At 41.5% G+C, this 13405-nt stretch overlaps 1 protein-coding gene across 3 annotated transcripts in view; it reads right to left on the reverse strand.

Annotated features, from left to right (window-relative positions):
• svep1 (sushi, von Willebrand factor type A, EGF and pentraxin domain containing 1) overlaps window positions 1-13168 on the reverse strand; it is a 118082-nt gene extending 104914 nt beyond the window's left edge. Inside the window, exons 1-2 of one of the 3 annotated variants that reach the window (XM_088073940.1) lie at window positions 13140-13168; window positions 7292-7802 (exon numbers count right to left, since the gene is read on the reverse strand). In XM_088073940.1, the coding sequence (XP_087930066.1) occupies window positions 7292-7702 (411 nt within the window). In that variant the 5' untranslated portion in view covers window positions 7703-7802; window positions 13140-13168. Of the gene's footprint in view, window positions 1-7291; window positions 8495-13139 lie in introns of those variants that run through there. The other 2 variants (XM_042511964.2, XM_042511963.2) reach the window with 2 other exon arrangements.
• Between the last annotated feature and the right edge of the window lie 237 nt (window positions 13169-13405).

The raw sequence follows: 13405 nt of genomic DNA on the forward strand, positions 1-13405 counted from the left end.
CTGTGATGCGTCAAGGCTGACGAGGGTGACGTTCCCCTGCCTGACACTCTGCTGGTGAGGTCTGCGGCTCTGGAGGAGAGCATGATGGAAAAGCATGAAAACGGGAGGAATGGAAGAAACGGCGTTGACCCACTGGAATGAGACGGGGGGCCTCATAAACGCTCGCTATTTGTTTCGCTTGCTGTGGTCTGGCAAAGCTCAATGAAGAACGGCATCATCTCAAGTAGAGCTGTATGAAGTGTGATTGACAACTGTTCCCCTTCTCTGAATCATCAACTTGGAATATTTCTACATTTTAGTGGACAAATGTGGGCTTTGATTCAAGCTTTCTAACTGGAAAAACACAGTGGCTACACTTTTTCTAAACTATGCAGCAAAATGTCTGTTTGAATAATTCGAGGTGATAACTAGAGCTTATAGTTACATTATGCTTTATTTTTTTATCTACAATGTCTATCTGAATTCAATTGCATGTTTACAAGGTTTGGAAGTCAGCAAGACACTCTGTTTGAATTCAAAATAAAAACCAAACCGCTCCAAAAAGATTTCAGATTGGGCCGGCTTCAATCTGTTTGGCTTAGTTCATCCTTGCTGGATGTTTGCAGGACATAAATCATGCAGGAAAAAACATCAATTTGTGAGATTTGGGTTGTATTCAAACGTCCAGAGTTCTGTGTTGAGGACAAAAGTACAATGTCTATAAATGCAAGCACATACATTCTCATGCACGCACTCCAGTTTACTGTCGAGAACATGACCTCTCTGATTTATATGATGACAGCCATGTAAAGACATGCAGCTGGGCCATAAACGCTGCATGTGTGTGTGTATATGTGCGTGTCTTTTCCTGTTGAGTTGGGCACATTAGGGGTCATTGAAGGAATCCAACCCAATTGCCAGGATTAATGTTTGCAATGAATGTTACTGCAAACAACGGATTCGTTACATTTGTACGTTAATATGTAGCGGATATGTTGAAACTTGCGTCTTTACGTTTCAAGAAGGACATGGTAACGTGTGTTTATGATTAGACACAAAAACCACTTGGCTTTGGTTAGAAAAAGATTATGTTTGGGCTTAAACTCACAAGTGGTGACAGAAAAGCTGCTGGAGTCACCAAAAACACCAATATTTGGTGGCATAAAGCCGCTGGAAATATTGCATTGAGTTGCTAAAAACACCACAACTCGGCGGCACAAAAGCTGCTGGAAACATATCATTGGGTCGCTAATACAACAACCACATTTGGTGGCACAATCAACGCTGGAAACACAGCTACAGGTCGCTAAAAGACAACCACATTTTGTGGCACAAAAGCACCTGGGAACACAGTTACAAGTTGCAAATGAAACACCACAACTAGTGGCACTAAAGCAACTGAATACAAAGCAATGGGTTGCTAGAAAACACCCAGATTTGATGGCACAAATGTCGCTAAAAACACAGTCAAGTTTTGCTGAGAAACATTCACATTTAGTAGTACAATCGCCACCAGAAACACAGCAGTGGGATGCAAAGTAAAATTCACATTTGGTGGCACAAAGGCCACTGGAAAAGAAGCAAAGGTTCACTAAAAAACACCAACATTTGGTGGCAATATCATAATTGGAAACGTAGCAGCAGGTTGCTAAAAAACACCAACTTTTGGTGGCACAAAAAACCACTGGAAACTCAGCGAGGAGTTGCTAAAAACAAGCAGCTTATATATTACATCACTGTAGAATGATATATGTACATATACGAAACATACAACTGTAAGATATGTTTGGATTGCGGAAATACAAAATGCCAACATTTTCTTTAGTTTGATCTGGCTAAAGAATCATAGGAAAATGTTCGACCTGCTAGTCCAATCTATACAGATTTAAGTCCTAGAAACTCACCAGCTGGCTGAACAGAAAGCTTCTTTTATTAAGTGGCAAACGCCTTTAAACTGCTCTAAAGTCAGATTTGACCCAGACTCGGACAGAGGCCAACCAGCAGTCAGGTAAAAACATTACTGTGAATAACCAGAAGGAGCCACATTCTTTCTATCAATTCCTTGATCCAGGGCTTTTTCCCCCTCTTTCTTCTACTTTTTTTCCTCTCATTCTTCCATTTCTCTCCCACTCCTTTTCTCTCGTCATCCTTCTTCACACGCTGCCCATCTGTCTGTGTCTTATGCAACTGCGAGGGCCGACTGACACAGCGCGGCCGCCAAGTTCAGTTTAGTGCTCGCCTTTCTTTGCCAAAGCCAGGCCCGCCTGCAGAGAGCAAGAAGGGGTTTTTATCTGGCAACACACGGCAACCCAGAGGCGAATCTTCAGGATGGAGACAGATGATGAGACATAAAACAAGTGATGGCGGGGATTTTTAACTGGCTATTGCAGATACAGAGTTTTCTCTCCCAGTATTTTTATAGCCGACACTCGTATCCAAAGCAAGCTATAATAAAAGCAACAATGGAAAAAGCCGTAATTCCTGGATCAACAAGATTACTAGCGACCAACAGAATAAAATGAAAGGCTTTGAGCCATATTGCCTTGAAGATATTTGGTCATGTAAAAAGGCGAACGCATGGAAAATAAATTAAAGGAGAGGTAAAAAGAGCAGGAAAATGGATTGACTTTTTTTAGGGCAATTACTGTAAGTAGAGAGAAGAGGAATCAGGTTCAGTTCGGAGGAGGTGATGTGAACTATTTCTGTCTCAGGTACAGTACAGTGGTTATTTCTCAGGGGTGTAACAACATCTACTGAAAGTCATCAATCAGCTTCTTTGTAGGACGGTCATGAAACTATGGCGCGGTGAGTGATGTCAGCTACCAGGTTATCATGTCAGATGTGAGGTTGAGGAGAGACAGAGCCTGAAATGAGGCACTTTGAGTTATTATGTCAGTGCTGCGCTCATAATAAACTCATAGTATATGACATCTGACCTCATGTACGTTATTTCAAACGCACAGACACAGAACAATGTGCTGATTTATGTTAAAGAAGAGACAGGCTGAGTAACAAACTTCAATATATTTTGAGCGCTGACTTTCTATCCACACCTTTACAGGGTCCCTACACCTTAAGGCATGTTAGATTTAAGACTTTTTAAGATTTTTTAATGCCACTCAATGAAATTTACTAACAATTTTAAACAACCAAAACTGAAAAGAAGAAAACATGAATTTACATCACTTGCTACTTCCGCGGACCTTATCCTTTCGCCAACAGTTTCTCTGCTGCTTTCCAGTCTAGGAACAATCACCTGATGATTATTCATTACAAATCTCATTGTGTAAACATTTTGTGAAAGCACCAATAGAGTCAACCCTACAATATCATCACAATATCAAGGATTTCACCAAAAATAGTGATATCTGATTTTCTCCATATCACCCAGCCCTACTTTTAAACCTGCTGACGTGTTGTGGGGTACAGAGGCACTAAGACAAAGCATACAGGAGCACCCTGTTGACTTGAAGGATTTACTGTAGCAAAATTTCTGTTATTCACATTATTTTTTCTTCCTCAGAAGTTAAACTCTATTGGCTTGTCGGCTGCCAGTACAATCGGCCTCTTTCATTACATATCAAGTGTAAACTTGTGTGCGAAAAAATGAATGCCTTCAAGAAAAAAAACTGTCAGAAAGTCAAATTTCTCCAATTAATTGCATCTCACTGCTTTTTAAGACAGGTAGGCTTCTTGCCACGCCTTAGTGTTTGGAACAGCTATAAACACGTTTGCCTTTAGATATGATGTAAAAAACATTGCAGCATATAACACCATTACAGAGAGTTTGAGAAGGGCGAAATGACTTATATAAGCAGCCTTTATTACTCAGTTTTAATCACTATACAGATATTAACACTGCCTTACTTGAGTCTGACTCTAAATACAATATTTGATTAAACTAAGTGAGAAAAATCAGAAACTTCTGATTCAGAATTTACTTTTTAACCTACATACATTGATGCTTTTAACCAACTGTGTTATATATTGGGGGAAAAGAGAGACTACAGAGAGACACAGTGAGACAGAGACGAAGAGTGCTGGAGGAGAGCCCTGTCTCTACATGCACGGCTGGTGGAAAAATGTCTCTCTTAATGGATCCCAGCTTTCTACAGCACTTAGAACAGCCAAGACCAGCCAAGGGAATAAAATATGGCATTATTATTATTATACTGCAATTATCAATTATCCTCTCTCTCTTACTTTCGCCGTCTCTTTTTCTTTTCTGACACAGATGCACACGTTCACACACACCGCTGAATTTTCCCTTGAAGCCTCAGGAGCACAAACGCATGGAGGCACGTGTACAGACACAAAATCACGAATTAAATGCACTCACACACAAAGTTCCCAATTTGACACACACTGAGACAGTGGCGCTACAGTTCAGCCGGGACACGATGACGGGCGGATATGCGCTTTGTAGATTAGTGTTAGCAGACCCATCCTTTACGCAGCTAATGGAAAGAGACGACGAACGCTCCCTTTTTTCTCTTCCTAGTCAGATTCAGACGGGCGGTAAAATAACGCAGAGATCAGGCGATAAATCACACGCAGGCCTGTTTTTCTTGACATCACTTCCTCGATCATGTGAAGATGCAGTAAACGTCAGACTGAATCTGTCAGGTGTTGGGTGCTTTCTGGAGTACCGGTTGTGTCTCGGGTCTGTATCTGGTAGTCTCATCTATCTTTCCAAAAAAAAAATCTCAGCCCTGTGTAGGCTGCACGTAGCTCTCCCATTACTCATACATCGCTCAAGTCAGCCTACGGACTTTCACCATGCGGATGCCATACTGAAAAGAAATAGAGCAGAGTTTGTTGGCTATGATAAGTGAATAACAGAATGAAATCTGATCTTTTATATTAATCAGACTTTGAATCAAAAACAATGTTTGGAAGCCGACTTAAGAGCCTGAGCAGCAGCGGTACGCCCTACTTTTCTTCTACAGCCATCTTTGGCTGATGTAGACTACTACATCACTTGATAAATCACCCAAAACATTCAGAGTGTTTGTGAATAGCGATAAAGGCACTAAAGTTCCCCCCAGAAAGCCTTTTCTTGGTATTGTTGTGGTCTTTAGCAGCTGGGATGCAGCCAGCGGTCTCCTTATCAGCACTTAACTAAGAGGAGGGCGAGCTGAAAACCTGTCCTGAGGGCCAAGCTTTCAGCGCTAAGCCGGAGGATACGGTCCAAGACTATTAGCTTTTAAAAAAGGGATGGATTCAAGAGGTTAACCTGCCAAAACTCAGCTTACCTACCTCTTTGTGTGAGGTGATTTTTTATATATATTTATAGTGCATTCATGGAAAAAAGGTGCTGCAGCATCAAAGTTATATGGGTTTTAAGGTGGCCATTTTCTGAATATATTATTAAGTGTTTTTGGATCGGAGGAACTTTTTCATAGTTTTAGGAACCCCTCAGGTTATTGTGTTTGAACTGCAAGGAACTGGAGCGATCATGATTCTTAGAACACCTTTTTTGGGGAACTGGTTCCACTTGAGAACCGGTTCTAAATGGTCCAATCCATCAGAATCATTTGCATCCGAGCTAATCAACTCCTTTGATCAATGTTGCCATTTTTTTGCCAGTTGCGCAAAAGAATGTCATGATGCTGAAACATCTTTCTATGCAACATGGGCTTAAATTACGGGAATGACACGTATTTAACACACTAAACACAAGTGCCACTGCTTCCTAACCAGGCAGCATGTCCGAGGGTCAATATCCCATGTAATAGTAACATCTGTGTCACATGCACGCCTTTTGTCAGCTGTTTCTACACTGCTTTTAGACTTAAAAATAATAAAACAACTGCCTTGTTGCTGAAAACCTACAAGAATTTGATCAGGAATCAGTAAGGGAACTGAGAAAGAATCAGACCAATAAGCAGAATCCTTAATGCTAATGGTATCAATGAAATCTTATCAGTTCCAGTCCATAATTACTTGATGCCTATTTTTTTAACCACAAAAAAATAAAACATTCATACTGTATATGTGTATCTACATGTAAATTATAATCCTATCACATCATTTTAAATCTGTAGTGCTTGCAAAAGTCTTTACCCAAGTCCTCGCTGATCTCACAAAGGAGGAGGAGCCTTTAAGACTTTCTGCCAGAAAGTCAGGTGTTGTATTAAAGAGCCAACTGGTCCACATAGGAAGAAGTCTTGGTGAAAAGATGGGACAGAACAAGACTTCCACCCTGGAGACTCCTTTTTATTATTTGTCTGTGTCAAGATCGTATTTCAAAGATGCTCAGACACCACAAAAGGTCATCCAGGTGATGATCCAATATCTGCCTTATTGTCTTATCACTGAATGGATTTGTCACACTTCAACAGCCTTTTCATTCAACATCACTGCACAGCAAGCTTCGCTATCTGAACATCCATCAAAGAGGTTTTCTGACTTCAGCGCACCCAGTCATAACATCTATTTTGAGCCATGATGTGCTTCCATCTGTGTGGACGCAACAACTATCAGCAGACTGCAGAAGTATTTCTCTGTGAGTTTTCAGACCCCAAAAACACCTGAATGCTGTCCTGTGTGCTTCAAAAAACTCTCCTAACTGAATGCAGATCTGAGGCATGAGCCGAGGTGTGTGTGTTTATACAGGACCAGCCCCTATACCACCAACACAGCTTTTACAGCTGGGCTGTTTGGACTTGACGGATGAACTGTGCCATATGTCCTTGGTGCGTGTGTGTTTAAGTGTGTGAGCGCCGCTGGGTGTCAGGCAGCTCAAATCAACAAACCATAAACAAGCTAACATTTTGACCCTTTGTAACCTCGCATAACCCCCCAATCCCTGGTTCTACAGCATATTCAGCCTTACAACCGAAACTACAGGGAACAAGGAAGTTAAGAAAAAGTTGGTACAATTTTTCCAAACCTTTTGCTCATTGTTGTTCAGTGCTACATGCATGCAGGTGATTTTCATGTTTGCACAAGTTGGTTGGTGCATGCATCTGTATGTGTGCTCCCTCTTAATGGTATTTTTATCACTGGAAACTCCTGAACAATTAGGCAGCAAGAGGCTTCCCCTTGCTATCTGCTGGGGGGTAATTTAGAGGAAGCAACAGGGAGGCTACGCAGGGCCTCATCAACATCAACCTCACTAAGCCGCAATTACTCCCTGCGCACACACACACACACACACACACACACACACACACACACAGACACTGAGCAGTCACACATATAGAAAAAAAGTTTAAGAAAAGCAAGCTCAGTTTCATTATTAAGATGCGAAATAAACCAACTCATGCACACCTCACTGACATTAATGTTGACTTTATCTTTGACTCACCGCTGCCCGCTGGAAGGCTCCTTTGGTGTAGGTGCCGCCTCCTCTGTAGTTGATGGCCGGGATCTCCTGGTTGAACAGCGAACACTTGTGCTGGTGGGACTTAGGTGCTGAGATGTGGTCCACCCTTGTCACTACATGGGTCTTGGATGAGAAAGTGACCAGCGCCACCCGCGTGTTCTCCGGTGCAACGGGAAAGTCAGAAAGCATCTTGCGTATGAACCTCAGCTCGCTCAGAAAGTTGTTGGCCCCTACGCTGGAGGATTCGTCCACCAGGAAGACCAGGTCCAGGCAGGAGCTTTTCTCTCGTAGCTCCCGGACATTTCGCTTGAATGCCTGGCCGAGGCGCTCCACTTTGCTCTCTGCGCTCTCTGACAGGTTGCCGGCTGACGAGGAGGAGGTTAAAGGTGGCATCTGCCTGAAGCGGCGGGACTGCGGTTGAGTTTGTTGCCCGGCTGTGGTCCATACGTCCAGGATGCACAAGACCAAAAGGCAAGAAGTCCATAAAGAGAACCTTTGAGAAAACATAGTGAGAGTCAGCACCTGCGCTGAAGAACTTTGGAGAAAAAAAAAAACACACAACACGTGGATCCTCTTCTCAAGAGGAATTCAGTGAATTTAAACGTCTCCTATGCCTGTGTCAGCGTCCAGGAACATATCAGATAGAAAGAGTTCAGTGCAGAGTTCCTCAAAAGCATTGCTGAATGAAGATGAGGAGTCTTTTCATTCAAAATGTGTCTCTGTCCATCTGCTTCTTTCTCTCCAGTGGAAGAAAACTCCAGTCCTGTCTGGAAAAATGTTTAAGCCTGCTCACAGGATACTGCCTTCCTGTCTTTTCTACAAAAATAAACCTGTATATCTGGCTTTTTCTACAGTTTGTTTGTGTAAATATGTTGTTTAAAGCTTCTTAAGAGTCTGTATAAATCTATAAGTCATTTCTCACTCTTTCCTGCCTTTTCTGTCTCTAAGTCAATCTTCTAATCTGTGCACCAGATCCAAAAAACCCCAAGCCTCTTCAATCCTCCTCAGTCCCGTTGTGCTGCCCCTCTGGCTTTTTTCTATGTGCCGCTCCTGCCGCCACCGTCAGCCAAGCACTGAATGCTTGTTCCCCTCTTCTCCCCAAATCATTTAAAAAAACACGGAGGAGGAGGACGGAGGAGAAAAAGTTGAGAGACAGAGAGAGGCTGAGGGGAAAAAAGGGGGCAGTCCAGTCATGGCCGTGAAGTCATTTTTTTCCCTCTTCATCTCTCCTCCTCCTTTTCTCTCACCTCCCCCTCTCTCCCTATCTCTCTGTGTCTCTCACCCCCACCCCCTTCTCTCTCCCTCTCTCCCTGTGTCTCTCTCGTCCTGACAGTGGAGTGAGGTTCGATGTCAGTGCAGCGCCTTGCCTGTCAACTCAACATTTTTAACCCCCCCTTTAAAAACAGCCACTGTGATCAACTCCACATGTCCACACCGTGCACGTAAGGTAACATCACGATGAGATCAAACAGAGTGAGAATGAAAGGAGGGATGAAGGGAGGAGAGGGCAAAACGATAAATCAGATTAAAACAAATGCAGAGTTTGGCAGAGTCTGGAGGAAGAGCTGAAATCTGTCCTCCAGAGTTAGGAAGTAGTTAAGTCTGCTCTGGATACGTGCTCTGTCAAATCATCACTCTTTCAGCAGCTATCACTTCCTCTCCCTCCTCTCCTTTTTTTTTGCTTCTTGTTCAAGAAATAAAAAAAGAGGAGGGGAGAATTGCCCTTCTTGCTCTTTGGATTTGTCTGCTTCTTCCTGCACCACAGGGATTCACACACACTCTTTCACCACACTGTTTTTCTACATCTTTTCGGTCTCTTATAGCCTCTCCTTCTTTCTCCGTCTCTCTCTGCTGCCGTGTTTTCCTTCAGTGATTTTATCTGTAACCAAAACAAAGGCAGCCGGTGTTACAGAGGCACACTGCGCCTATTAAACCAAAGGCCGGAGATTTACAGCAAAGAGCTGGCTTCACAAGGAGCAGCAGAGGCTCGCGAGGAAGGAAGAGTCAGAGACAGAAACAAGACAAGCAGCAGAGAATAAAGAAGTGAGGGAGATGGAGACGGGGACCAAAACAGAAAATTAGATACACTACACGGTCAAAAGTATGTGGACACCTAAACATTACATCAATTTGTGATTGTACAACATCTGACTCCAAAACCATGAGTGTAATCCACCACTATAACAGCCTCTTTCATTCGAGGAAGACTTTCCACAAGATTTTGGAGCCTAACTGATGGGGTTTGATTTTTTATTTTATATACAGCAGGTGTGTCTTTTTTCCTATTGGGTTTCAATCTTACTAACTTTTTATAAGGATGTTTAGAGCCACTGTCACATATTCCAATTTTTTTTTCTCTTTTGCCTCTACATTTTTTAATTCAGGTGATGCAGATTAAAACTGTTCCAATCCCAGGTCATCGATTACCAACACTAAAATGAACGACGCGTCCCCACTTCCCACCACTATGCTTAAGCAAAGCCAAAACATCACCATGGTGATGTAATTTGGAGCCGCTGTAACACTCGTCCGACCAATCGCAAGCAGCACCATTGAACGCAAGCACACCGATTGGCTGACACAACTGTCAATCACGGCAGAAACTACCCCTTTTTGTAGAATTAAAAAAACTCTATAAAAGCAAACTTATCAGCAAAATGATCCCTTAAACACACATCAGAGTAATGAGAACTACCTTAATATATTACCATCTTTAAAAATTTGATTTGGTGCGTACTTTAGTTTGGCCCATCTCCCATTCAGTGACGTGGGGGGTTTATGACTGATACTGTAGACACCAGGAGGCGATCGAGATTTTAAAGCTTTACTTTGGGGGAACTGTCATGCCGTCCACCTTTATATATAGCGACACACGGGGCACCCTTTGCGTCTTTCAGATTCATTATTCATTGATTATTCATTATGTTTGTCTGTTTACATTTGTCGAGTATTTCAAATTCACTACAGGTGGCAGTGTAGGTTAGTGTGGCAGTTAAAATGCAGAAAAGTAAAAAAGGGAAAAATAAAGAGAGAAAGTGAAGAAATAAAGATATAAAGAGTAAGAGGAGGTGACAGAATCAATAAAAAAGGAGAAAGTTGACTGAGTGAGCATGTGTGTGTGTGTGTGTTATTGTGTTTCCACCAGAGCAGTCCAGTGCAGTCAGTCACTCTATTAGCCACAATGACACACAGCTGAGGCACACAGAGTGTTTATTAGCCTGTATAAGCCAGCTTTTCTCTGTCTCTCTCATTTAACGGCTCTGGAAACTTCTGCACCAAAGAGGTGGGAATAGAACGTAGCGTCATGCTGGCCAGATAAACTGACTGAGACACAAACACAGAAATATAAAGACTAAAACACACACTGACCCAGATCTTCACACAGATGCAGATAGAGACACAAAAACACACACTCTTGCTCTCACACATGCTGAAAGGGGGATGAGCACAGCTGTGACTTCCTGCTTCCTGGCACTAGAGACCCCTCACCAGACTTTTGCGGGGGTCCCAAGGGAGACGGGTGGGTGGTGGATGGAGAGGAGGATTGTGAGTGTGTGTTGATGGGGGTTGTGTGTTGGTCACACTGAGTATTCAAGAGAAACCAGTGAGGGAGTATGGCCTCTATGTACAGTACAAGGCTTCTGTGCGGATATCTGCACGCAGGGTTCCTGCAGCTTAACTGGACAGAAATCAATTTTCTTGTGCTGCGTTCAGGCGCCTTTCACATATTCAAGTATTCCAGCCTTTGAGCCTTGAGAAGATTGGTTTGATTTCTTGCAAAAACATGGTGAAAAAGAAATAAGCAACTTGACATTTGAATTTAAAGAAATAAGTAGATATAGGGAATTATCTTTAAAAAAGGTAGGGGGGAATGTCCAGAAAACTATGTTTTCAATTGTTTAATTGTTGCTAATTTTTAAATAAATTTCTTATATTTTTTATCAATTTCTTGCCATGAAAAAATGGGGTGATTTCTCTGTTAAAATGATCACTGCCTTATTTCCATGGGGTTTTTTTTAAGACATTAAGCCGGTTTTCCCAGGTTTCAGGTGGTTATGGCAAAGTAGATTTGAGACTTTTTAAGACTTTTTTAATACCACTTGGAATTGTCAAAAATGTGATTTCTTATCTTTCATTCAATTCTCCAGTCATAACATAAAACAGACACATTTTTTCTGTCTTCTATTTTCTAATGTTTCCGTCTTCAAGTGACTAATGGTGACATCAATTTTTGAAATTGCTCCAGTATTGAGTCAGAGCGTAACAGCCAGTAATGGGGAAAACAGGCTGCAATGTAACCACTCAGTACACATAAATCAATGGTGCAAACATGCTCTAAGTATTTGTTTTTGCCACTGACAGGATTAGATTGTTATTGATATATCGTCTTGTTACACAATAAGATCTTTATGTTTAACCAGAAACAGCCCCGATACTGCCATGGTCGATTCCACCAGACTCCATTTAAATAAAGAGCAATTTAAGCATGTACAGAGTCAGCATATTGCAGATCTAACTGGGTGAATTAGGGGATTATTTCAACCAAACCAGAGTTGGTGATTGTTGGAACAGTGGAAAGACGAGCCAAGGCGAGTTTTGCGAGTTTTATTTTGTTCCTGTCAACTGTCAATGAAGTGTATTTTACATAATAAAATTACTGTTTATTTGAATGAAGTCTGGTGAGTTTTACTTTGGTGGCTTTAGGCTTTTTCTGGTTGAACAAAAATGATCTTACTTTTTAACAAAAGAGGTCTGTCTGTGTAGGGGTCCTTTCTATAAGGTTGTCAAACACTTAAAACAAGCTGAACCTGTCAGTGGCAAAAATCAAGCACTTTAAAATCTTTAATAACCTTAATTAACAGTGCAAACATGCAGCTAAGAGTTACACTGCAGCCTGCTCCACTGCAGCCAGCTGCAGCCCTCTCGCTTAATACTGGACCAATTTCAAAACTTGTTGTTTCTATTAGTCACTTAGACACAAAAACATGGGAAAAAAGGTCCAGATATAAAGTGCAGAACTTACCCTTTAACCCCAAAGAAGAAAAAAATGTTTCTGCTTTTTCCCTGAGAGTTGAAAGAAAGATAAGACGGCCTTTAGTGTCTTTGTTTGACCTCTTTTGTTGTCACGGAAATTGTGTGTGTTTTTTTAAAATAACTTAGACACTAAAACATGGGAAAACAGGGTCCAGGTTTAAAAAAAAAACAACCTTACTCTTTAAAATGTGCAGTTAGGCATTATGTACAGCCACTAATTTAGCAGACTCCTAACAATTTAAAATGAAAATAAAGCTGCGGAAACTGCCATTGTTGAGAGATATAAAATGAAACCAAATAGAAGAAGAAAGAAGAAGAAAGAACAAATAAGCACACATTTGCTCAGTCAGTCTGCCGCAGATTAAATTTAATGTCCGCCTTTCTTAGATTCCAGACAATTTAAGGCCCCTCATTTTAGACGATGACTTTCAAAAAACAAAAATAAAGACATTTTTTAAAGGATCTGTGGGAAGTAAGTGGACACAAAATGATGGATGTGTGCAAAGATTCACATGTTGGGTTCGCAAATGTACACACAAACAGGCAGAAATTGAGGAAATACTGAACAGAACGCAAAAGGAAATTGTAAAAAAAGAGTGCAAGTCAGAGAATCTGAGTTTGAGGACTTTGAGGATGCTGACGATGTCCCTTCATCACACACACTTTGACAAAAATACTATCTAAGCCCTGGCAAAGTGACTCAAATGTTAGAGACGATTCATAGGTTATCAAAATTAAAATAAGTAGCACAAGAACAGAAAGTCAGACACAGAGACACGACTAATAAGATGTTTACCTCTGCTTTCTTCAACACTTGTCTTGTTTTGTCTTGTCTTGTCTTGTCTTTCTTCTTCCTCTGGAAAAGCAAAAACACTCAAAAGGTCAGTGACTGTAAAATGGTGATAGTTTCGGGGTGCACGATAATATCGGCATTTTATCTGTATCAACACAAATTGGCTTTAAAATGAAGTCAGATTTGGCAAACATGCTGATTTTTTGCCAATATCAATTTGAACATGCACAAAGCATCAACCCTAGGAGTAAGTATTTCTCCTAATTTGC

This window comes from Plectropomus leopardus, chromosome 23 (genome assembly GCF_026936395.1).
Source record: "Plectropomus leopardus strain MGB_pleo_1.0 chromosome 23, ASM2693639v1, whole genome shotgun sequence".
NCBI lineage: Eukaryota > Metazoa > Chordata > Actinopteri > Perciformes > Serranidae > Plectropomus > Plectropomus leopardus.